At 32.3% G+C, this 26682-nt stretch overlaps 1 protein-coding gene across 9 annotated transcripts in view; it reads left to right on the forward strand.

The window, feature by feature from the left end:
- LOC118203922 (uncharacterized) overlaps nt 1-26682 on the forward strand; it is a 45733-nt gene that overhangs the window by 12552 nt on the left and 6499 nt on the right. For 2 of the 9 annotated variants that reach the window (XM_085821806.1, XM_085821812.1), the window contains exons 3-7: nt 4244-4333; nt 6086-6175; nt 6528-6617; nt 6981-7070; nt 11576-11660. In XM_085821806.1, the coding sequence (XP_085677932.1) occupies nt 4244-4333; nt 6086-6175; nt 6528-6617; nt 6981-7070; nt 11576-11660 (445 nt within the window). The remainder of the gene's footprint in view (nt 1-4243; nt 4334-6085; nt 6176-6527; nt 6618-6980; nt 7071-11575; nt 11661-26682) is intronic. The other 7 variants (XM_085821805.1, XM_085821804.1, XM_085821809.1 and 4 more) reach the window with 6 other exon arrangements.

Consider the following 26682-nt stretch of genomic DNA (forward strand, 5'->3'; position numbering starts at 1 on the left):
GTATTTCAAAGTTATGGTCATAAGTGCCCTCAAAATTTCTGAAATTAACATCAGACACTAAATGCGAATGAGGACTTGTCTCTCGCCCCCCCAAACAAATCGTATATAATGGTTTGTTTCGATTTAGGACGCAGTTGCATTGACTGATTAGATAATACATTACTTGAAATGACAGTACTGTCAGTTTGTTTGGCTTTACAGGTTCGCCATTTGAGCACATAGTGGTATAGTGAAATTTACCACAAGTTAAACATTTTACTTTATTTTTGCATGCCCGTGAACTATGTCCAACTCGTAGGCAGCGAAAACAGCCTCGCTTTTGCACCAAAAGTTTTTGTTTATCTTCTAAAGATATTTTGCAAGCAGAAAAACATTCGGCAGAATTGTGGGATTTCTTTCAAAAAATACAACGTAAATTTCGCCTATTGTATTGTCTTGAACATTTACAAGGTAGCAGCTGTACAGCAGCCCAGATCATCAGAATGTGGACGCGAATGTGCAGAATGTGAAGCTCCGAACCCAGTACGAGCGAGCTTAATCATTTCCTCACTTTGCACTTCGTTTCGAAGAAAGCACAAAAGTTTATCCAAAGAATGCGCTCTACCTTGCTGTGACGCAGTATCTTCTATCGAGCGGCATCTTTCCCACACACGAAGAACAGTCTCTGGTAAACAGGACTCAACAAGTGGCTCCAAAAATTCTGCAAATTTTTCCTTAGTTCTACCGAGGCTTTCAAGTGCCATAAGCTTGCTCTCAAGTAAATCATAAAGTTCAGCTAAATCTCTTTTGATCCAACTAGCAGCATTTTTCATTACTATGGAAAGTAGATCCTGTTTATAAATCTGAATCAAAAGTTCATCTCTCCCGAAGCTTTCTTTCAGTTGTGTAATTAATTACCTTTGAATAGTTTTCTTTAGTTGGTGGAAAACAGTCTTGACGCTTTAGAATCTGCTACCACACATTGTAACAGATATTGAAATTTGTCTTCATCCACAATTGAATCATCTTTGTGGATTTTTTCAAACTGGGAACAAAACGCAAGAAAGTCTTTTGGTTCTCCACTAAATTTCCTCAATTCCAGTTTCAGAAGCTTGAATTTTCTTTTTTGCTTGGTTGTTGTTCCTTCTGTAAGCAAATTCCCTTCTTTGCATTTTCTAACAGCGAGCAAATCAAGCAGAACTTGTCTCGATATTCTTCTGCTTTAAAAAAAATCTTTGGAATATTCATCTTGAAGGATATCGTCACTTAGCAACAAATTCGAAACTTCTCGAGTTGTTTCCAAACATGTGAATTTGTCTTGAATCTGCCTAAACGACGTACTGAGTTCGTCACTTCCTAAACTTTTGTTTTTGATCTTCTGAGCTATATCATTGCAGCATATCATAAATGCTGTTCTCAGCAACTTTCGTTTTGCTTTTAAAACTTTTATATCCATATTTCATTGAAAATATAAAGTAGCGGACGCCAGATTTGCTATGTTGCAACTCTCAGGGCTACATCGTGCAGGTTACAAATTAAATAATCACAGCAGGGATTATTAATATAAAGATTCTAATATGGATATCTCACACAAGCAGAAAGCGTTACATTACTCAATCAAGTGCATACATATAACTGATTGAAAAGGGAATTTCCCTGCTTAGTTCGCAGTTAAAGGGAAAAAAAAATAAGAATAATAAAAAATAGTCCAATCAGATGCGGTGCTCCTTCTGTCGACTTTGCCCAGCCATTACCTAATCGTCTGCCTGCAGCAGCTGTCTCCAACAAAATAAATAAAATTTAGTAGTGCCCATATAAATCCATAATGTCTAAGGTTATCTAACTACCTAATTTAATTATTTGTAACTAACTGCTTACCCTTAAAAATTATCTCTGCATATTAAAGCAAGTTATTGAATTTCATTAATCCTTACTGTGGTCACAAGATAAAACACAAAAATGTAAAAATTCATGTAAAACGTATTCTTTGCATCCAGTGACACTTAAAATAATACAAAACAACTTATCACCTCGGGTGCTTTAGTGGCTTATTGGAACCTTAAATTATATAAACTGGGTTACAATCCCTGAAACTCTACACGAAGCTATGACAGTAGCTGCATCAGACAGAGCCTAACTAACTTCCAAGACTTGTCAGCCGTGCCTACATCAGGCCTTTCAGGTTTGTTTTAATTAGCTGGTCTCTCTCTATGCATGCAGCAGGGGTGACAGCATCCAGTCTTTTGTTATGAATCATGCTGATTATATTACTTCTCATTTTATGCTATGCCGCTTGACATAAAATCTACCTACTATTTACTAAGCCTCTAAACTGAGCAAGCATGTAACAAAATGAGACAAAAAAAAATCAGCATAAAGCTTTTAATAAAACGTAAATAAAATGTCACTTATCTTCTTTCAATTATGTCCAACTACAGTCAAAAGTCGTTAATTCAGACTCGTCGGGACTTCGGCGATTCCGGATTATAGATCATCAGTTTAAATCTGGTAAGATGGCATGCAGAAATTATAAAATTAAAAATATGAAACTGTAATTTATGAAATAAAGAACAATTGTGATCTAAAGGGTATCAAAATTTACAAAAAAAAAAAAAAAAAAAAAAAAAAAAACTTAATATTTATTTATTTACTTTATTAAACATTTCTTTCAATGTAAGTTGTTTAAGTTGCTTTGTTTTTTATGTGATAATACATTATCTTTAATTCTATAAACAGACATAATTTCTTGTTCAGTTACAAAGTTCCGCTGTTCAAGTCCTTTAATTGCTGTGTCGAGAATACCAACTAATTTGTCAATCGAAATATTTTGGTTTTCAATAACCTCTGTCACTTTCTTCGCTATCGGAAGCGAATTATAATGACGAGGAATTTGATTTAAATCATATTAAAGACAGAGTACATCGAGATGAAATACTACATTTAGTAAGGAATTATAAGCCAAATAAAATAAAAACATCTGCCCTGAAGATAAGGATAGTGCTGACAGATCAACTTCCAATTCATTGTGCACCACTGCGTTAAAGATAAACGTTAAAGTTTAGATAAACAAAGGATATGCCTTTATCCGTGTTTTGCAGCAATTCCACTTTTTGTTTAATAGACTTCAAAACATACTTTCGCTTTGTAGATCCTTTACATATTAGTAAATATATATCAGAAATTCTATTTGACATAATCGAAAGTTCAAGCTTACTTTTATAAAATTACTCTAACAGTCTGCAAAAAATAATTAGCCGAATCCAATTCGAAGATTAAGGAACAACGCAATCTGCAACATTAACTGAATTGGATAATTTTAGCTTAGCTTATACCGTCTGTTATACATTAAACGCGCATTCGTAAACATATTTTGTGCACATGCATATTCGCAGCTGTAAAGGTCTTACGCGCATGCGTCAAAGCGACGCATGCGCAGAAAGTTTGTAGCTTTGAGGTCCGGATTATGGGTGTCCGAATTAACGACTTTTGACTGTATTATGAATGTAAAATATTTAATGCTACTTGGTAAATTTCGTAAAGTTTTTTTTATTCTCAAACTTATTGATAATTAATTCAAGTTTAATAATAATGCATTCTACTTATAGATGTATTTTATTTTTAGGATGATATTAAAAAGTGAAGTTTCAGGCATAGATAATAACTTTAATTTAATTTATTCAGTACCCATTTGCTAATAGGTCCTTAATTTTTTTCATTAATGGTCATTAAAAGTACTTAAATTCAGTGTGTGGAAATGTGTATGAACCCTGTAAATTATATACATTTTAATTAGCTCTTTGCAACTAAAAAGCAACATGCTCTATCTACTTGTATAATCTAGGGAGATTATTTGATTATGGTAAACTGTGCAAGAGCTATAGGGGAGAGATGTCTTTGTGAAGGACTTTCTAAAAGAAAACTGGCTTGCTTTCATGTTACACATAGGCAAAACCATAAAAAGGCCCACGGGGCTAGCCTGTTTATGAGAATCTGAATCTAGATTGAAGTACCAGTGTGCAGTAATTTTACCACTGAGCTGCTGGTAGATTTCGTTGTCTAAGAAATTAATTATTAAGTGAATCTTTTATAATACAATATATAAAATACTAAGTAAGGACTGTAGTATGAGGGTGGTACAATTTTTTTTTTTTTTTTTTTTTGATTCAATAGTAATTTTAAACTTATTTTATTATAATCATGTGCATACTTGCAAATGAAGTTCATTATTTATCTTAAAACTGAATTTTTTTCTTTCCATTTTAAGGTGGGACCATAGTGGGTTTCAAGAGCTTTATCCAGATGAAGTTATATCTGACAGGCATTCTTCCTCTTTATCCAAGTCACATAACAAAAAGTATGATTTCTGTTTCTTCCATTAATTTAAATTCTGAATGCTGTTGTCATCTAAATTATTTATCAGAATGTTATGTTATGAACACTGTGCAAAAAAAGGGGGGACAGTTCTATGTCTCCTGTTCTACTGGGCCAATTGATGAAATACATCTTATGTTTTTCATGTCTCAAAAGCACGATTTAGGATGTGCATTACATTTATATACAGCATTGTTCTAATATAGGTATTTTGACACAAAATCGGACTTTTTCTAAAATGACATCGTTTTTCTCCCCATATTTTGATTCTGTGCCAAACTGCCAAATTTTTGTAAAACTCGCACGAGCAGTTTTTAAAAAATAGCTCTCAAAACTTTAGCTCTTCAGTGTTAATTGAATTTGGTATATATATATATATATATATATATATATATATATATATATATATATATATTAAACTTATTTGATTCTTCCTTTAACATTTCGAAATTTAGGTTAATTCCAAATAAAATTTGCCCACTTTTTATGATTTATTTTTTAATTTGTAGTTTTAAATAGTTTTTATAAATTTTTCGAAATATATTTGAATTATAACCTTTAAAATTTTTACCATCATCTTAAAGTAGATGTATTTCTAAGCACATCTGAAAAAAATGACAGTTTTTTTATTCAAAATTTTCGTAGATATACATGAATTTATATATTAGCACGTTTTGAAATTTGGCATATTTGTTGAAAGTGATACTAACACCAAATGTGGTTTAGGCACTTTTCCACTCATGCACAATCTAAAAAGATAGGAATGATGTGACTTTTTTTTTCCGCTCAAAATAGTTTGCCATATATTAAGAAGTTTGCCAATAGAATTATTCTTAGCGCAAGCTGAAAAAGCATGCCAAGATAAAAATTTATGAATTTCTCCATAAATTTTGCACCAAAGCTTACAAAATTTACTGTTCAGGCATAATTTGAGCCGTAGAAAAAATTTAGTATGTTATTTCAGAAAAAGTCCGATTTTGTTAATAATCGAAAAAACCTATGTTAGGACAATGCTATATATAAATATAATATATATCCTAAGTCGCGCTTTCGAGACATGAGAAATGCATTTTAAATCTCATCAATCTTCGGACTGGAATGGGAGATATAGAACTGCCCTCCCCTTTTTTTTGCGCAGTGTACATCTAATTTATATAAAGTTTTAAATACTGTTTATTTTGATTAAAATACAGTATGTCATATAAGTGGAGATGTGAGAATATTAAAATGGGATCATGAAGTTACTTTGCTGCACATCTAAAAATAAATTCTTTTTACCTACATTTTTTCTATTCCTCTTTAAAATGAATTAAAGTCAAACTTGTGATGTGAAACTCACCTACACAAACTTTTATAAGATGTATTTAAATAATGTAAATGGCTGTTAATTAAAATTCTAAAACAACACAGATGTTTAATTAACAATCATTTACTCTGTGTAATATGTATATAGATGTATTTTAAAGTTTTAAATGTGTTTGCTTATTCTTGCATGAACTCTTGGCATACACACCATTTCAACTCACTACTAAAATTTCATTTATTAAATTTTGGATACCTGCTGCCAGATTCTTTCTTATTAACTTTCAATAACCTTTGTTGTCATATTCTTTCTCATTGACTTCCAATAATTTCAGTTACCAGATTCTTTCTCTAAATTCCAATTTTTGCCATGGTCATCTGAAATTACAGCAGGCATTTAAAATTTTTATAAACCTTTATTTTCCATTTTAAGGTGGGACCATAGTGGATTTTATGAGCTTTATCCAGGTGAAAGTGTATCTGACGGGCACTCTTCATCTTCATCTAAGTCACATGATAAAAAGTATGCCTTCTTCCTTCTCTTCATTAAATTCTGAATAATATTGGCTTCAAAATTATTGTTATTGAATGCCATTGACCAGATTTTGTGTAGTTTATTTTTTTTTAATTCACAAGTTAGAATGTCAAAGAGCTGGGAAACTGAAATGAAAACTGTCCAATTTTTGTGTATAATTATAGGATCTTTTTAATTATGTAAGCAATGTTATGGTGACATTTAAAACTGTGACATTCTTTATTATCTGTACAGCAGTAATAGCATGATGTTTGAGATTATGGAGATGTGAATTGCCATGGTCATCTGAAATTGCAGCATGCATTTAAAATTTTTATAAACTTTTATTTTCCATTTTAAGGTGGGACCATAGTGGATTTTATGAGCTTTATCCAGGTGAAAGTATATCTGACGGGCACTCTTCATCTTCATCTAAGTCACGTGATAAAAAGTATGCCTTCTTCCTTCTCTTCATTAAATTCTGAATAATATTGGCTTCAAAATTATTGTTATTGAATGCCATTGACCAGATTTTGTGTGGTTTAATTTTTTTAATTCACAAGTTCACAATGTCAAAGAGCTCGTGAACTGAAATGAAAGCTGTCCAACTTTTGTGTATAATTATAGGAATTTTTAGGATCTTTTTAATTATGTAAGCAATGATACGGTGACAGTTAAAGCTGTGACATTCTTTATTATCTGTACAGCAGTAATAGCATGATATTTGAGATTATGGAGATGTGAAATTGCCATGGTCATCTGATATGACAGCAGGCATTTAAAATTTTTATAAACTTTTATTTTTCATTTTAAGGTGGGACTATAGTGGATTTTATGAGCTTTATCCAGGTGAAAGTATATCTGACAGGCACTCTTCATCTTCATCTAAGTCACGTGATAAAAAGTATGGCTTCTTCCTTCTCTTCATTAAATTGTGAATTGGCTTCAAAATTATTGTTATTGAATGCCAGTGACCAGATTTTGTGTGGTTTAATTTTTTTTAATTCACAAGTTAGATTGTCAGAGAGCTCCTGAATTGAAATGAAAACTGTCGAACTTTTGTCTATAATTATAGGAATTTTTAGGATCTTTTTAATTATGTAAGCAATGTTATGGTGACAGTTAAAGCTGTGACATTCTTTATTACCTGAACAGCAGTAATAGCATGATATTTGAGATTATGGAAATATGAAATTCATCAAAAGCAAACAAGAGAAAGTAGTTACATGAAGATTGCTGATAATAATAATACTTTAATAACATATGACGATGCATTCTTGGCTATCAAAAAACTGCAGTAGCTCATTAGGAAAATTTTCCTTAATATGTCATAAACTATAGAGAAACCAAAGAGGCAAACTTTGAAATACCATTTTTTGGTCAACTCCAACTACAAGAGCACATTGTTAAAAGCAACAGTGAATTTACTGGGGCAACCAATAAATCCAACAGATGCGTTTAATGCATGGTGCATAAATTGTACAATGTCAGCAGAATTTATGTTAAGAAATGAGAAAAGAGTAAATAACTAACATACAACAACATCTGCAGTTCAGTTGCCATTTTCTGTAAACATTTTTTCAGAGTTGTACCAATATTATCACCAGTTTTTTCTAATATTCTTAGATTATCATGTTTATTTGATGTGTTCTATCAAAGTTAGGTATTATCCCGCAGCTGTGAAATATGATTTAGTTTCAAACATCCATTATTGGCCTAAATCATGTTGCCAAACAACACAGTTTAGTGCTAGCTATGGATGAGCATGACCAGGCAGCACTCTCATAATATCTGCACTTTCATATGATTTAAACTAAATTGAATATCAGTAAATCATATTTCGTTTTTATGTACAAGAATATTAATTAACTATTATTGCTATATTTTTTCTTCCATTTCCAAAGAAATGATTAAAATTTGGAACCTGCCTTCTACAGAATAGCAAAAGTGGATTATTTTCAAAGTAATGTGATCTTACCATGAAAAGAAGTGTGTACTAATGGACGCAATATGGTTAACTGAATATGGCTGATAAAACAGTAATAGATTGGACCTTCAGGAAGTTTGTATTCGTAGCTTTCTAAACAGGCTTCTAGTAAAATGGAAGGGCCTAACAAAATAGTAGAAATCGACAAAAGCATTTTTATGAAGTTAAAATGTATTGAACACTAATTGTTCATGAAATAAGGAGCTGTTACTGCCTTAAGAATTCCCCACTAACGAGTGGCAAAACTTTGACAAAATATTCATGGTTCTATAGTAGCCAACTTTCATGGTCAGTGGAATAATACATAAGTACCCAAAGTAATATATAGCTAATAGCAAGATACAAAATTATTCTCATTTAAAAATGGATGAGTATTTATTAATAACCCTGTATTATATACATAATTTGTGCATTTATGAAATAATGCTAATTCATACCTGAAACTAGCTCACTTCTACTTGGATCTTCTCCAAACTTTCCCTGTTAAATCCATGTTCTTCTTTAAAATTAATTGAATTCAATCTAAAGATATGACAGTCACACCTGTGGACTTCAGCTAGATATATTTATATAGTGGAAATTGTTATTACAGTACAAAGTCCGTAATCCAGACTCATCGGGACTTCGGCGATTCTGAATTAGGGGTTTTTATGGGTTATAGATCATCAATTTAAATCTGGTAAGATGGCATGCAGAAATTATACAAATAAAAATATAAAACTGTAATTTATTAAATAAAGAGCAATTATGATCTAAAGGGTATCAAAATTTACAAAAAAAAGCTTAATATTTATTTGTTTACTTTATTAAACATTTCTTTCAATGTAAGTTGTTTAAGTTGCTTCGTTTCTTGTGCTAATATTTTCTCTTTAATGCTATAAACAGACATAATTTCTTGTTCAGTTCCACTGTTCAAGTCCTGTAATTGCTGTGTCTGGAATACCGACTAACTTGTGAATCGAAATTTTTTCATTTTCAATAAATAACCTCTCTGTCACTTTCTTCACTATCGGAAGCGGTACATCGAAACATGCTTTCGCTTTGTAGATCCTTTGGCAGCTCCAGAATTGAAAACTCTTTTTGACATAATCGAAAGTCCAAGCTTAATTTTTATAAGATTGCTCTAACAGTCTACAAAAAATAATAAGCCGGATCCAATTAGAAGATTAAGGAACAGTGCAATCTGCAACATTATCTGAAATGCCTTAAAATCAGTACAGATAATTTTAGGCTAGCTTATACCGTCCGTTATACATTAAACACGCGTGCATAAATGCATTACGCACATGCGTAAAGCATACAAAAAAAAAAAGTTGGTGGCTTTGAGGTCCGGATTATAGATCATTCCCGATAATGGACGTCCGGATTACGGACTTTGACTGTAGTATATGTTGTGTTATTAACATTCCATTAAAAATGTTAGAAATGCAATATTTCACTCACAATCATTTGCATTATAGTAATGCAAAGATCAAAATATGTTCATTGTCATGCACTTTCTCATTAAGCATCCTATTTCAGCTTACAGCCAAATTATTGTCAAAGTAAATAAATCATAATTGTCAAAGTAAATAAAGTTGCTGTATCCAATTTGTTAATGAACACTATGGTTAATGATGCTGACTGCCATATTAATGGGCCCAGGTTTTAATCCTGGATGCTTGTAAGTGTGTAGTGTCTGTTTGTCATTGAATGTTTGTGTCTGTGTGTCAAGGGGATACTTAGAGTGCATGGCAAGATGAAAATCCTCTCAAGAGGTTGGTGATAGGGAAAGAGATGAATACCTGAGGATCTTCCATTTCCCCAGGGTATTGCTTCTCAAAATTGGGGCGAAACTGCACAGTTAGAGAGGTAGGACTATTCACTCATTTCTATCTGTATCTATTGAAATCTTATATTGGTTTCTATGAACACTTTATTTAAAAATTAGTGTAACGTCTTGTACTCATGTAAATGCTCTCCAGACAACAAGCTAAAAATGAAATTTATGGATTGAGAAAATTTTCCCTTGGATACCAAAAATATAGTAAATGAAGTAGGTCATGTATCAGTGGTTAAAGAAACAAATATCTATCAATAACATGGATTGGAATATAACAAAATTATGAAAGTTTGTAGGCAAAACTGCATCTCTTACACTCTTCCAAAGGAAAATTCAAATCATCAATAATTCTATATTGGGAGAGTTAAAGCAACAAGTATCAAGATAATAGTCATGAATTTGCAGTAGCTTTGAAGGTTTAAATAGCTCAAATAACTCACTAATAATTTGACATGAAGGATCAAGTCTGAAATACCATTTTTCAAATCTGCTAAGATTATGGAAACACTTTGCTAAGAAAACTATGAATTTGTTGAAATATCCAATACCAGTAGCAAATGTATTTAGTAGCACCAGCGAATTTATTGGTGTATGAGTTGTGTAATGTCAATGAAATTTTTGTATGGTGATAATCAAATTGAATAAATATAGTACATAAAATGCCGTCTGCAGCCTAGTTGTTGTTTTCTTCCAGAGCTACAGTGATAGTATTTCTAATCATTTGTGACATCATAAAATTCAAAGCATTCTTCTTTCATTTGATACATATCAAATCAATATTTATTTATTTAATTTATTCATTTAATAGATGGAAAAATTACACTTATCTAAAACTGAAGTAAATTGAATACCTGTGTATTATATACATGCAGTTTTAATTTAGCTGTTAATATTTTATATTTTAATGAAAATGTAGTATGCAATAAAAATAATTTGTAGTCTTGGAATATATTTATAAAACATTTCTATTGCATGTGTCCTCTATTCATCATCAATTGAACTGAACTAAACTGCATGCCAGAAATTTTTCTTCTTCCTTGAATCTTCTACTTGGAATCTTCTTTAAATTTTCATACTTTAAAATGAATCGGATTCTATTTAGTAATGTGACACTTTTACACCCAACCCTTAATAACATGTGTGCCTCAAATTTTTGTTAGCTGAATGTGTGCTGTTAACATTTCATGAACACTAATGTTAAAAACCGCAGTATACAACTAGTAGTAATTTACGTTGTATAAATACATCTTGTTAAACTTGAATGATTTAATTGTATTCATTCTTGAGCACTTTTTCAGCAATCATAACTTTTCAATTTACTGATAAGCTCTGTTTAATTAAATTTCTATAACATCTGTTGTCAGTTTCTTTCTCATTAAGTTTCTATAACATCTGTTGTCAGTTTCTTTCTTATTAAGTTTCTATAACATCTGTTGTCAGTTTCTTTCTCATTAAGTTTCTATAACTTGTTTTAACATTATTGTAAGATTCTTCCTCAAAGTTCCAAATTTTTATTTGGTTGCCATGGACCTCTGAATTTATGTTAGACAGGAGTATTTATTTATATTAGACAGGTGTAACATTTATCTTTCCATTTAAGGTGGGACCATAGTGGATTTTATGAGCTTTATCCAGATGAAAGTATGTTTGATATGCATTCTTCATCTAAGTCACTTAATAAAAAAGTATGGTTTCTTCTTTTTTCCCCCTCATTTAATTTTGAATGTTATTAGTTTCTGAATTGTTAAGCAGTATAATGTAGTATATGCCCAATCATGTTCATAGTACATTTAAAAAGTTCTAGAGGAACAAATCCATAAAAGCCTAGTATTTGAAAAAAAAAATAATAATTACTATAGATGTGTATATGCATTGCTGTATATATCGTTATATGTACATAAAAGTTCTGTATGCATTTATAGAAGCTACCTGTTAGAAACTTTTGTTATTCTTGCCTCTGTGCTGTATATATATATATATATATATGTACGAGGTGTGACACAAAAAAACAAGACTGGTCCAATAAATCGTTGTACTTACAGAATCAGTTCTCTGTGACATTATCACCTTCAAAGTACAGTGGAACTTCGAGATACGAACACCTCTATATACAACAAATTCAAGGTACGAGGAAAGTATGAGCAAAACATTTGTCTCTAAATACAAGTATTGACTTGAGTAACGAGCAATGAGCCAGGCTGTTAGTATACATGGCACCATTTCCCAATTCCGCTCAACTCGGGGAATCCCCTTCTCAGATAACTCGGTGTTCTTTGATCTATGTGTGTGCACTTGCGAGTCAATTATTTACTACATTTAATGTGAAAATAGTTATTTCACGATGTCTCCCAAAAAGATTCTTGCCTCAGATGGTGCTGCAAACGAAAATAATGAAGCCATGGCTTTTGAAATGATGGAATTGGCAAAAACTTATAGCCTTTCAATATCGATGATTTGCACTTTTCTAAAGAAGCAGGAAGAAATTAAGAAACTTGTTGTAGCCAAAGGAGTTACCATTACTTCCAAGCACCATTCAAAACTCCTAGAAGATGTTGCTGGTGTAGATTAACAAGAAGCAATTAAAAGGTCAGTGTCAGAACCTATCTTAAAGGTAAACGACAGTTTTATTATTTACCAGTGTTATTTATTAGAAAAATTGATTTTTATGTTGATATTATTGGAGATGCAAAACGAATTAACTGGATTTCCATTATTTTCAATGGGGAAGTTTGTTTCTGGATATGAGAGATTTACTATATGAGCTCAATGTTGGAATGAATTAAACTTGTATCTTGAGGTTTCACTGTAGTCCCTTTCAGCATTCACACACTTTTGCATTCCTTACTGCCATTGCTGGTAACAGTTCTGGAACGAGGTTTTTGGAGATCTCTTCATGAGATCTCAGTTTTTGCTTGACCTGCTTCAGCTGAGGTAAAATGGGTTACCTTTAAGCAAGATTTAACTTTTGGAAATAAAAAAAGTCACATGGCGCCAAATCATTTGAATAAGGAGGATGCCCCATCACAGTAATATTTTTGTGTGTCAGAAATTGCTTGACAGATACGGCCATGTGAGCGGGTGCATTGTCCTGTTGCAACAGCCATCCATCGCTCCACAACTGTGGCCTTTTTGTCCTTATTTTTTCATGAGGTCTTTTTAGTACTTCAATGTAATAGTGTTGATTAACAGTCTGATCACTATGAACCCACTCCATTACAATTCCATTAATGTCGAAGAAAACAACATTGCCTTGAATTTTGATTTTGACATGCATGCTTTTTTGGATCTTGTGGGTCCTGGAGACTTCCCTTGCATTGGCTGATGCTTAGTTTTTGAGTCATAAGTAAAAACCTATGTCTCGACACATATTGCAATAGATTCTAACAAATTTGCCATGTTTGCAATGCATTCCAACATATCCACACACATGTCTTTACAGCACTGTTTTTGGTTATCGGATAGAACTTCTGGAAAAAACTTTCGCGCAAATCTTCCTTGTGTGTATTTTATATGTTAAATTGCGTCGAACAGCTTCCAAGTTAACCAACTCCGCCACTGCGTGAACACTTAAGCTTGCATCACGAACTTCAACAGTGTTTTGGTGTGTAATCGCTGAACTTGGGCACCTAGCATGTTCATCATCTTCCACACTGTCCCTTCCCCCTAAAAACCGCTTATTCCATTCAAACACATGTACAATTAGACAAAGTTTCATCTCCATAAGCCTCGGTTAATACTTGAAATGTTTCTGTTCTTAAGTCTCACAAGAAACTTGATGTTAATTTGCTATTTGGTTTTTACATTAGACATTTTTCCAGCAGAATGCAGTTGCTTGTGTTCAGTTCTCCCAACTAGCTTGATCGGTTAAGTTGAAACTGGCCGCATGGACAGAGGTGTGTGGGGTGACGTCGCCAAAATAGTTGTAGCCAACTCCACTCTTTTTTCAAGCGACACACTTTTTTTTTTTTTTTTTTTTTTTGGTCACACCTCGTATAACGTATCCTTAAAAGACCAAACTGATCTGAAACTGAGTTTTAGATTAAAAAATTCTAATGAAACAAGTATAAAAATCCTTATTCTAGAATCAAAGTTATTTAGAAAAATTTTGCAGCATTTTACCTAAAAGTTTTGACCAAATTTTATAACCTAAAAAATTATTAATTTTGTTTGAAATTTTTTTCTGAAATACTGTTGCAAAATGATAAAACTCAAGTAAAATATCTGGGTACTCTGATTACTTGTACCCTCCCTTTTGAAAAGTTTCCTTTCATTGGTCACTAAATGAACTGTTAATCAAGCTGAAACGCAAGAAATTCCCAAGCTAAGATGCGACAGGCAACAGCCATTTTCAAAAAACAGTGGCACAGTAAAAATTGCATAAAATAGCAACCAGTTAACAAAATTGAAAGAGCGGGGAACATCCGTATTAAAACATTTTTTCTCCCTCTTTTTCCCATGTACGCAGCAATATGTCAAAAAACATCAGACAGTTGCAGAAACTTAGCATTGCATATACTATTGTTCTTCTTGTGTATATGGCGATCTGCTTTAATTTAAACAAAATCAGAGAAGTGCACAAATTTGGCATTGTTGCACATTGCTCTTTTTTCATACACACAGGAATCTGCTTTTACTTTACAAATTTGAGGGAAATTTGGCTTCATGCGCAAATTTTGATCCATGATAAATTTGATCATTTAAGAAGTACAGTTTCATAGAATAAGAATTTGTGCAATGTATATTTTTATGCAAAACACCATATTTCTAAATAATACACCATCAGCCAGCATATTCCACAGTCCCATTGCTATTCCTTACAGAAACACATTAATAACCGGTGCTCATCTGCACATTAATATTTCTCAGTTGCCGCATATAAACATTTGACTGACAAAGCGTATTGCATCATGTTTGGGGTTGAATATGGATAATCAGGAAGTCCAGTACTTATGTTATGAAGTTTACCAGTCACTTACTAGACCACTTCAGATAAAATAGGAACAAAGGTGTATAATTTCTTTTATAATATTATTGTGGGTTTTCCTCTCTCTAAACATAAATCTGAATTTAATTCAGTATGTAATGAGAAGAATATGCAGAAACTAAGGAATTTTGATGAATTGCATTGTAATCAATTGGTATATTGAAGCATTCTAAGGATTAAGATACAATAACACGCTGAACAAATATTAATTTAGAAGTCAAACAACAAAAATCAGCATTATATTTTCAAATTTTCACAAGATTAGTTTCGATGGTTTTACCGAACCATCATCCTCAGCTGCAAAAGCGCAAATGAACGACATAAGATATAATGATAAGATAAGAAAGCCTGGACAGGAGAAAAGCTACTGGCCCCATCTGTTGATGAAACCAGACCTAAAACATAATTTCTTTAAAGGCTGAAGGCAAAGATGGATTGAAATTAGGGTCGTTAACTAGAACAGAAAGATTTTTTTGAATGTGAAATGCCTCTAAAAAATCCAGTTCACCAATGGAGCATGTTTCTTGAATAATTTTGGCAGCAGAAAAATTGAAAGTGTGATTTTTAGACTAACAATACTGGGCAGCAGAAGGTCTTCTGTGTTTCCTTTTTTCTAACATATGCCTCATGTTCCTTAACGTGAAATTTTAAGGCTCTCTTAGTTTGGCCAATGTAAATTGCACCACACTGGCAAGGAATCATGTAAATACCCCAGGAATTCATATCCGGAATAGTGTCCTTTAGTATGGAACTCGAAATTTTATTGATGGGAGAATAAACAACACTGAAGTTAAATTTCTGTTAAATACGTACAATTTTATAGCTAATTGATGGAAAGGAGAATGACAACAGAACTTTTATAATCTCCTAAAACAAGAGTGTACCTTGTGGTGTGTTGAGATGAGAATTTTTTTTTAACTCCTTGATTAATAATGTTGGGTGAAAAGCCCCTCTCAATAGCTATTGCTTTTAAATAATTAAGTTCTTCATCAAGAGATAGTTTGGAGGAGCAAATTTGAAGAGCACGGAAAACATAGAAATAAAACTAACTTTTGTTTAGTCGGGTGACATGATTTAAAGTGTGGTGGAAGGCAAACCGATGATGGTTTAAATTAAACCGTAGTACTGAAGTTGGATGTGTTACGTGTGACCAGAATGTTGAGAAACGGAAAAAAATTAAAAGTCTCAAGTTCAAAAGTGAACTGAATGGCAGGATCAGTGGAATTCATTGTTGAAAGAACCTTTTTTAAATCATTTTTATTACCTTCAAACAGGGTAAAAGTATCGTCTGCGTAGCAGAACGATACCGGGAAGTTTAAAGTTTCAAACAATTTTGATTCATAATAATGCATGTAGATATCAGCCAGGATGGGACTGAGAGGGCTTCCCATGGCTAATCCCTCAGTTTGCTTGTAATATTTATTTTGGAAAACAAAATGTGTTTGTTTCAAACAGATTTGAGTGAGAGAAATTAGCTCATCAATCCCGATGCAAGAGAAATGAAATTTCCGAAGTCTGGTTTCTAGACATCTTAATGCATGAATAGTGATTTTACATCAAAAGAAACCATATGTTTTTAACCTTTTTTACAAACTCTATCGAATTTTTTATCGTGTAAATGTTATTGTTTAATAGAGTTGAAAATCTAGAAGCTAAACTTTTAGCTAATGGATACGAGGCAGTACATAAATTTGATACAATAGGGCGGAAAGGAATACCACTTTTATGAATTTTGGGAAGAGCATATAATCTGGCACAGTTCGCAAAAGATGGGGTTGACAAATTTTTTAAGTTGTTTGAAAGGATTTGTTAAGATTTGATCTCAGTTTTTATTTTTGACAGGTCCGAAAGTGAAGGATCTTTAGGGATCGCATTATATGGTCCTTCGTTTAAGAGTTTAGTGACGCTATTGATGTAAGTGTTCTTACATCAATAGCGTCACTAATCATGACGTCACGTCATGACGACTATCTGGCCACCTTTGTCGGCTTTTGAAATGATAATATCTGGGTTAGAATGAATTTTGCGCATTGTAGCTCTTTCTCTCGCCGTTAGATTTGGTTTCAAAGGTTTATTATTGAATTTCACACTATGAGCAATAAAATGCCTAATCATTTCTGTGAATCTGAAACTTGAAAGCTTTTTCGATGGGAGCCAAAATCTTTGGAATCGAGGGTTTGCAGGTTTGTGAGAAGTTAAAATTATATTTTAGAATTCTCTCTTGTTCTTCTGATAAGCTAACATTAGAAATATTAACTAATTAATGTTTAATTAATTGTGTTAATTAATGTTAATTAATACTAATTAATGTTTACAATGGGAAGATTTTTTTTTGAACTACTTGAACTGGAAGACTGTAAAACAAGCTTTTCGAATTTAACTGCAAGAATGTTTTTATGACAGTTAACTGCATTCTCCGTTTTAAAATAAGACTTTTGTTCAAGGGCAGTGAATTTTGGATATGAATTTGCAGGTTTCAGATGAAGCTTATAGAGCTCATGTTAAATTTTGGATAACTGTTGATGTGTATCCCTAATGATGGACCGAAGTAAGACTAGCTTGCAATTTAACAGAATTCTTGCAACAGGACTGGAAGGTTTTTGATTAGATTTTATTTGAATGAAATTGGGGATAAATTTTTTACATTTACACTTAAGTAAAAAGTCAAGGTGATCAGAAATTTCTGTCATTTCAGGTGTAAGTTAGTGAAACGATTAATGGATGAAGGCATGATTTTTGCGCTTTTGCAGCTGAGGATGATAGTTCGGTAAAACCATCGAATCTAGTCCTGTGAAAATTTGAAAATATAACGATTTTAAGGAATTGTTAGTTCTCCTCATCATGTTTTGGTGAGTTTATATAACAAATGACAAACTTACTGCTTTTTGCAGATTACATATGAAAAAAGATTTTAAGCTAATTGAGCAACTCGCTTGCAAGTACAGTGGGCACTTGTTAATTCAAACTCAAAGATTCTCAGAAAATAGTTTGAATTATCCAATTTCAGAGAAAATATAACTTTAAAAGTATCACTGAAGAAGAAAAGTGTACTAGTATGTACAGAGGGTTTTTCACGCACTTTTGCAAAGATTTATATATAAACAAACCTTAGAATTTTATTCACTAGTATTTTCAATCTGATAGCCCTTTTCTTGAACTATCATATTATATCTTGATTTCCAAGATAAAAGTCTTTTTCTTAAAACATTAAGGTTCGTTTTATTCCACTCCTTCTTCACAATCTTCCAGAGTCCATCCAATGTTTTGGGATACCACTTATAAAGAGCTTGTTTGAAAAGTCCAAATGGGCAGTAATCCATAGAGGACACGTCAGGGGTCTTGGGTGTTGTGCATTTAAAGGAAATAGCTTCACTTCCGGTTTCATTTCTCATTTTTTAAAAAATTAAAGCAGTAAATTTAGAGGTATGGCTTGGAAAATTCCTGATGGAACTTAACACAGTGATGATTGTTTGGAGAAAGAGATGGAATTTCTTTAAAAATAGATGTTAAAACATATTTCTGATAGTAATCCAAATTAATTTTGATATTTTTTTCTACTTTCCTTACTTTAAGTTTTCCATTATAAGAGAATCCAGTAATAACCATAAATCCTTTAGAAAAACTTTACTTGTTTTCTCTAAACCAAAATATTAAGTCTTTTTCTGTAGTAAAGCGATCTCTTCTATTGCAATAAGATTAAGTATATCCAAGCCCCATCAGCTGTAACTATATATATATATCCATTTTTCACCTGCCAAATAATTTTCATTCAGCAATCTGCACATAGTCGTACGCTGAGAAACATGTTTCAGCGATAGGTAATGAACATCTTCCCCCCCTTAAAATCTTTAAAACAGATTTTATGATTTTGTTCACAGTTCTTACAGAGATATTTAAAGATTATACTATACCTCTTGGGGGGCTGGATTTTCCTTTAAAACATGAGTAGCGACTTTAGATTTAGTAAGAGTTGTACATACCATTGTCTATACATTTTTCAACTAGCTTCTTCATTTGAAGTAAACATTTCAATTCATTTTCAAAGGAAGGTTCAATCTGAATAAATGCTCTCAGAGTGTTTACATAATCAATTATGACTTGATGTTAGGATGAACAGTCTCTGCATTCTCTTCTAAATCCGATAAGGTCTCTTCTTCATCTTCTCGGAGTTTTAATTACATCATCATTCAGTTTTCCGCAGACTTCCAAGTTGTCATCTACCGTTATATAATCAGAAAGAGTAATGTTATCACATTTAATTTTTTTTAATTCAGGGAAAGCTGTATCAGTATCATCACATTCTTCGCTATAATTGTTCTCTTTGGCATACATGAATTTAGCATTACAAAAGCAAGTACTAATTGTGCTTTCTTTAACAGCATCCCATGCAGCGTATATAGATCATTTATAGCTGTCAGCAGAGTAATGTCATAGTTTTTTCTGCAATCTAAAGAAAAAATTATTTGTTATGAGCCTCTTACAATATTTTGTTTTTGTGATTTTGGAGGATTTTTTGATCCATTGGTTATAGTTTTGCAGTTGTGTTTGATGGCAAATATTCAACCTGTATGGAGCTCAGATTCAAAGTAATTGTGCCAGATTATGTTATCCACAAATAAGAGAATTTTATGCTTTTCCCTCAAAAACTGCTTATCTTTTCCTTTTAAGGAGTTACCGAAGATGTCTGGTGTCATCCACGCTTTTGTATTGGATACATAAACAACTGGCAGTGTTAAAATTCCTTTCAAACACAGTGGACTTTACAATCACTAATAATTTAAGCTTTTCACTCCCATTCATATTAGCACAAACTAAAGCTGTAATCCTCTGTTTACTGCGTTTACCTTCTATAAAATCATTCCTTTAAAATGTAATTTCTTGTTTGGCAAGAGTTTATTAAGAAATGCAGTTTCGTCCACATTAAAAATTTCTTTCAACAAGTAAGTAGAGAAAAGCCTGGCAGTTTCCTACCAAAATTAGTGTGTACATCTTCATTTACATCTGAGCTTTGGCCTTATGCAGTTTGATAAGAAATACTGTGCCTTGTCTTAAACAGAGAAAACCATTCATTACTGAATTTAAAATCTTCAATATCAATTTGATTTGCCAGTTCATCAGCCTTTATCTGCAAGAGGGCTCCATTTATCAGAAAATTTAACTAGCCTTCTGGAATTATAGCAGTAAAGCTTTTTCTATATCTTTTTCGGATGAATTTCTCATGCGTTTTCTTCCTCTAGCAAATTTAGATTTTTCCTATGAATCTGAAATTCTGCTGACTTTGTTTTACATTCACTATTCTCTGCTTTCTTTAAAAATTTCTACCTTTGTTTCCAAAGTTTTGTACTTTGCACATGTAGACATCCTGAATTTTTACATCTTCACATCACACACTCTGAGGAAGAAAAATTAGAGCACATTAACTTACCTGCAGTGCAGGCATAACTGATGCAGCTGTCTAGAATTTGTTGTAAAGACTGAATTTTGAGAAATTCTAAGAAAATTGGAAACAAACAAATGATATTTCTCCTGCCTCAACCTATTCATAAAGAGTTCTGAATGAATCCAAAATAAGAGGTGGGCAGTAAGACAATAGCCACTCATGTTTAGCAGAAATGCAGTAGTCTAGAAATGCAGGCATGTGCATCTTTACATAAAAAGAAATACAGATGATTTTGACATACAAAATAATAAAGTGATGAAATTTTAGTTCGAATTAATGAGATATTTTTAACATTAATTCCAATACATATTTTGGGGAGGGGGCTTTATAATGATGAAAGAATGTAAAAATATACTGACAAGAAAAAGGAATAGCTAAAGAAAAAAGTAAAATTTTGCAAGACCTTTATCTTCTCATGTGTAGCATAACTTCGAAGCATAATTGTTTATTTTTTTATTTTAATATGCAGTAACATACCATATTTACCTGCATGCAGTAACATAAGACTGATTTTAAACTGCAGTGATCTGCATTTTGATATTACATTTTCATCCAGATTTTTAAATAGTTTCAGTAGAATATATGGGCAGCCCTGAGTAACGTGCGAGTTTCACATTAATTTTTCATGGTTTTGGTTAATGTCCTAAAAACCTGAGACAAAAAGCATATTACATTTACTTGCATATTTCTCCCCCATTTTCCCTACTTTTCTTTATAGTTTTTTCAGCATATGATTTAAAATGCCTGATTTATGGTAAAAGAGTAAAATGTGTGCATGAATGGGAAAGTATTTTGTGTAAGTAAAAAGAATACTATTGAAAATACAGCCTTTAAATATAAAACCTTTTATGAAAAAATACATAATGTGAGCTTTTTAACGTGCTGTGTTTATCAGCTATGCCATCTCTTCAGAAATAGTATACACTACGTATTTTTCCACTTTCTGCTTTTCAAATGGTAAAATTAGTGGGAGTATATAGAAGTAACATACTATTTCGTCCCCACATATTCAAATGGACTCAAATCTAGTGAATCTATCATCCATGCTGTTTGCTCGATTCATGAACTAAGATCATGAAAATAGTGTAATTTAACCCTTTTGGCCCTAATGGGCACATGCGTCCCAGAGATTAGATTTCATACCCTGTTTGGGTTAATAAAACCCACCTTAAATGGGTTTTTACATTTGCAGTGTTTTTAAGGAATTAAGGAACAAATGTATGACTAAAGAAACCTGGCAACACTTTTAGACTGCAGATAACGTACTTATGTTTTTGAGCATGCCGATTACTGAAGTTTTGATTTGTTTATTTTTTTTTAATTTCACAGTATAATTATGTTGAAATAGTTTGTATTGTTTTCATTTAGTAATTTAACATTTTTAATGTCAGATTTAAGAAATTTTGAATAAATTCTTTTTGTGGGATATATTGTCCTAATTATATTTAACAGTGGGCATATGTCCTACCAGTGATCAAATTACTGCATGCTGATAAATTATGTTTGTGTTTATGAAACATATATGAAAATTTCTACTGTGTAAGAACTAATACATGTGAAAGAGTTTATATTTTGTAATATTCACATTATATATTACTATAAATTTTAGTTTTGTTTTCTGAGAAAAGGTAATATCCTAGACAATTGTGACATATAGTCCCAGTTGGCGATACGATTGGGACATATTGTCCCAGGAAATGGGAAAAGTTAAAAACTTTAAACTCCATATTACATTTTTTAATATATCAACATTAAATTAAACTTCTTCTCATAGTTAAATCATAATCATGTAAAAGTTCGGTCGAAAGGGTTATGGAAATAAATTACTTCTCTCCAGGGTAAGCTTTCAAAACATTCAAGTTAAATACATTAATCAAGATAAAATTATGGAAATTAAATGTAATTTGTAATAGAAATTAATGTGGGTGAATTTCTTCTTCTTGGGCTAAACTTCTATAAAAACCAGATTTTAAAGGTGAATGCCTAAAAAGTGAAATTCAATGAAAAAATGAGTGATGTAACAATTAAATATCATCAGGGGTATTATTTTACCCTAATTACATCAAGTATCCCCTTAAAAAGGTTTATCATTTCTGATAATTAAAAGTCACTTGATTTTGTAATTAAATTATGGGCTCTTTGATAATTTATTAATTATTTATAATTTTGCCCCCTACTTGTTAAAACAGCAAAGTTGTTAGGTACATGGTTACCACAGTTTGGTGAATGCTGAAAATTTGGTAACTTTAAGGTACGCCTAAAACGGCAAAAATTCCTGTATCATCTTGACTTATTACTTAAGTGTAAACATAAAAAATTAATCCCCAATTTCATTCAACTCAAATCTAATCAAAAAGCTTCCAGTCGCGTTTCAAGAATTCTGTTAAACTGCAAGGTTGCCTTACTTCGGTCCATCATAAGGGATACACGTCAACAATTGTCCAAAATTGAACATGAGCTCTATAAGCTTTATCTGGAACTCACTAATACATATCCAAAATTCACTGCCCTTGAACAAAAGTCTTGGTCTACAATGGAGAATACAGTTAACCGTCATAAAAACACTCTTGCAGTTAAATTTTAAAAACTTTTTTTACAGTCTTCCAGTTCAAGTAGTTCAAAAAAATCTTCCCATTGTAAACATTAAACCAATAGTTAATATTTCTAATGTTAGTTTATCAGAAGAACAAGAGAGAATTCTAAAATATAATTTTAACTTCTCACAAACCTGCAAACCCTCGATTCCAAAGATTTTGGCTCCTATCGAAAAAACTTTCAAATTCAGTAAAGTTTCAGATTCACAGAAAGAAATGATCAGGCATCTTATCGCTCATAGTGTGAAATTCAATAATAAACCTTTGAAACCAAATCTAACGGCGAAAGAAAGAGCTACAATGTGCGAAATTCATTCTAACCCAGATATTATCATTTCAAAGGCCGACAAAGGTGACCAGATAGATAGTCGTCATGGATAAGAACACTTACATCCATGGTGTCACTAAACTCTTAAACAAAGGACCATATAATCCAATCCCTGAAGATCCTTCACCTTCGGGCCTGTCAAAAATAAAAACTGCGATCAAATCTTCACAAATCATTTCAAGCAACTTCAAACATTCGCTTATCCCATCTGTTGCGAATTGTGCCAGATTATATGCTCTTCTCAAAATTCATAAAAGTGGTATTCCTTTCCGCCCTATTGTATCAAATTTAGGTACTGCCTTGTATCCATTAGCTAAATGTTTAGCTTCTAGATTTTCAACTCTATTAGACAATAATATTTACACCATAAAAAATTCAATAGAGTTTGTAAAAAAGGTTAAAAACATTTCTGCTAGAAATTTACTCATGGTTTCTTTTGATGTAAAATCATTATTCACCAATGTTCCATTGGAGGGTGCATTAAGATCTCTAGAAACCAAACTTTGCGAATATCATTTTTCTTGCATCGAAATTGATGAGCTAATTTCTCTCTGTTTGAAACAAACACATTTTGTTTTCCAAAATAAATATTACAAGCAAACTGAGGGATTAGCCATGGGAAGCCCTCTCAGTCCCATCCTGGCTGATATCTACATGCATTATTATGAATCAAAATTGTTTGAAACTTTAAACTTCCCGGTATCGTTCTGCTACGCAGACGATACTTTTACCCTGTTTGAAGGTAATAAAAATGATTTAAAAAAGGTTCTTTCAACAATGAATTCCACTGATCCTGCCATTCAGTTCACTTTTGAACTTGAGACTTGTAATTCTCTTCCGTTTCTCGACATTCTGGTCACACGTAACACATCCAACTTCAGTACTACGGTTTAACGTAAACCTTCATCGGTTTGCCTTCCACCACACTTTAAATCATGTCATCCGACTAAACAAAAGTAAGCTTCATTTTATTCCTATGTTTTCCGTGCTCTTCAAGTTTGCTCCTACAAACTATCTCTTGATGAAGAACTAAATTATTTAAAAGCAATAGCTATTGAGAGGGGCTTTTCACCCAACATTATTAATCAAGGAGTTAAAAAAAATTCTCATCTCAACACACCACAAGGTACACTCTTGTTTTAGGAGATTATAAAAGTTCTGTTGTCATTCTCTTCTTTCCATCAATTAGCTATAAAATTGTACGTATTTAACAGAAATTTAACTTTAGTGTTGTTTATTCTCCCATCAATAAAATTTCGAGTTCCATACTAAAGGACACTATTCCGGATATGAATTCCTGGGGTATTTACATGATTCCTTGCCAGTGTGGTGCAATTTACATTGGCCAAACTAAGAGAGCCTTAAAATTTCGCGTTAAGGAACATGAGGCATATGTTAGAAAAAAGGAAACACAGAAGACCTTCTGCTGCCCAGTATTGTTAGTCCAAAAATCACACTTTCAATTTTTCTGCTGCCAAAATTATTCAAGAAACATGCTCCATTGGTGAACTGGATTTTCTAGAGGCATTTCACATTCAAAGAAATCTTTCTGTTCTAGTTAACGATCCTAATTCCAATCCATCTTTGCCTTCGGCCTTTAAAGATATTATGTTTTAGTTCTGATTTCATCAACAGATGGTGCCACTTGTTTATTCTTGTCCAGGCTTTCTTATCTTATCTAATCATTATATCCTATCTCGTTCATTTGCACTTTTGCAGCTGAGGGTGGTGGTCTGGTAAAACCATCGAAACTAGTCCTGTGAAAATTTGAAAATATAACGCTGATGTTTGTTGTTTGACTTCTGAATTATTATTTGTTCGGCATGTTATTGTGTCTTAAACTTTAAGGTAGATGCACTAATGCATAAGTACCATTTAAATACTTTTATGCATGCTTTATGAAGATTTTTAAAGCTGGTTTCAAGATCTTTCCAAACTTAAACATCTTTAGCAACATTATAGTTATCCTTCTGTATTATGTCCATTGAAACTGGCTTCAAGCAAAATGAGGCCCACCAACGGCCGAGCGGGAAAGTCCCTGAACACTGGTAGTTCGGTCCGAGGTTCAAATCCCGTGAACAGGCTGGCTTCATGGGTGTTTTCGTGGTTTTCTCCCTGTGTAACATATAAACAAGCCAGTTTCTCTTAGAAAGTCCTTCACAAAGGCAGCCCTCAGACAGATAGCCCTAGTGTGCTTTGCCATTTGCTTTAGGCAGTGATTTAAAAAAAATCTTACGATCTGAGTTACATGTTTAGTAGCATTTGATATATTTAAAGCTTCGGCCAATAAATATGTGCTGAAGTATAAGCTGGAAATCCTTTTCTCCATTATTCTGTATTATCAGTTAAAAAATTATAAATTTTACATTCTAATTTTCAACTTTTATAAGGGCATCAACAAGAAGGATAAGTAATTTTTCTATTGTAGGTGGTGTTAATGACGTATCAATAGTTTCCACTACATGTACTATTTCGTCTGTTTGTACAAACACAGAATGCAGATTATCAGCTGATTGTGGATATTAGGTCCATTATCTAGAACAAGAGTTCTCAACCGGTGGTATGCAAAGAAGCAAAGTATTTTTAACTATTAAATTCAAAAATTAAAATCCCAACATCCTGATTAAGTTTTTTCTCTAACACTCGTAAATGTATACAATCTGAGCTTTGTACAAAAGTGTTAGTGGTAGTAATACTTTGTAGTGGTGGTACAGTCAAAAGTCGTTAATCCGGATTCGGCGATTCCGGATTATAGATCATCAGTTTAAATCTCGTAAGATGGCATGCAGAAATTCTAAAATTAAAAATACGAAACCGTAATTTATGAAATAAAGAACAATTATAATCTAAAAGGTATCAAAATTTACAAAAAAAAAAAAAAAAAAAAAAAGCTTAATATTTATTTGTTTATTTTATTAAACATTTCTTTCAATGTAAGTTGTTTAAGTTGCTTCGTTTTATGTGATAATACTTTCTCTTTAATTCTATAAACAGTCATGATTTCTTGTTCAGTTACAAAGTTCCGCTGTTCGAGTCCCATTAATTGCTGTGCCGAGAATACCGACTAACTTGTCAATCGAAATTTTTTTGTTTTCACTAACCTCTCCGTCACATTCTTCATGTTTTTATCCATTTTTTGCAGCAATTCCACTTTTTGTTTGATGGACATCGAAACGTACTTTCGTTTTGTACGATCCTTTGGGGAGCTCCAGAATCAGAAATTCTTTTTGACGTAATCGAAATTTCAAGTTTACTTTTATAAAATTGCTCTTACAGTCTGCAAAAAAATAATAAGCCGGATCCAATTCGAAGATTAAGGAACAAGGCAATCATCAACATTAACTGAAATAGATAATTAGAT

The sequence above is a fragment of the Stegodyphus dumicola genome, chromosome 8, assembly GCF_044657685.1.
Source record: "Stegodyphus dumicola isolate Sdum_Otavi_A_Nest chromosome 8, ASM4465768v1".
Taxonomy (NCBI): Eukaryota; Metazoa; Arthropoda; class Arachnida; order Araneae; family Eresidae; genus Stegodyphus; species Stegodyphus dumicola.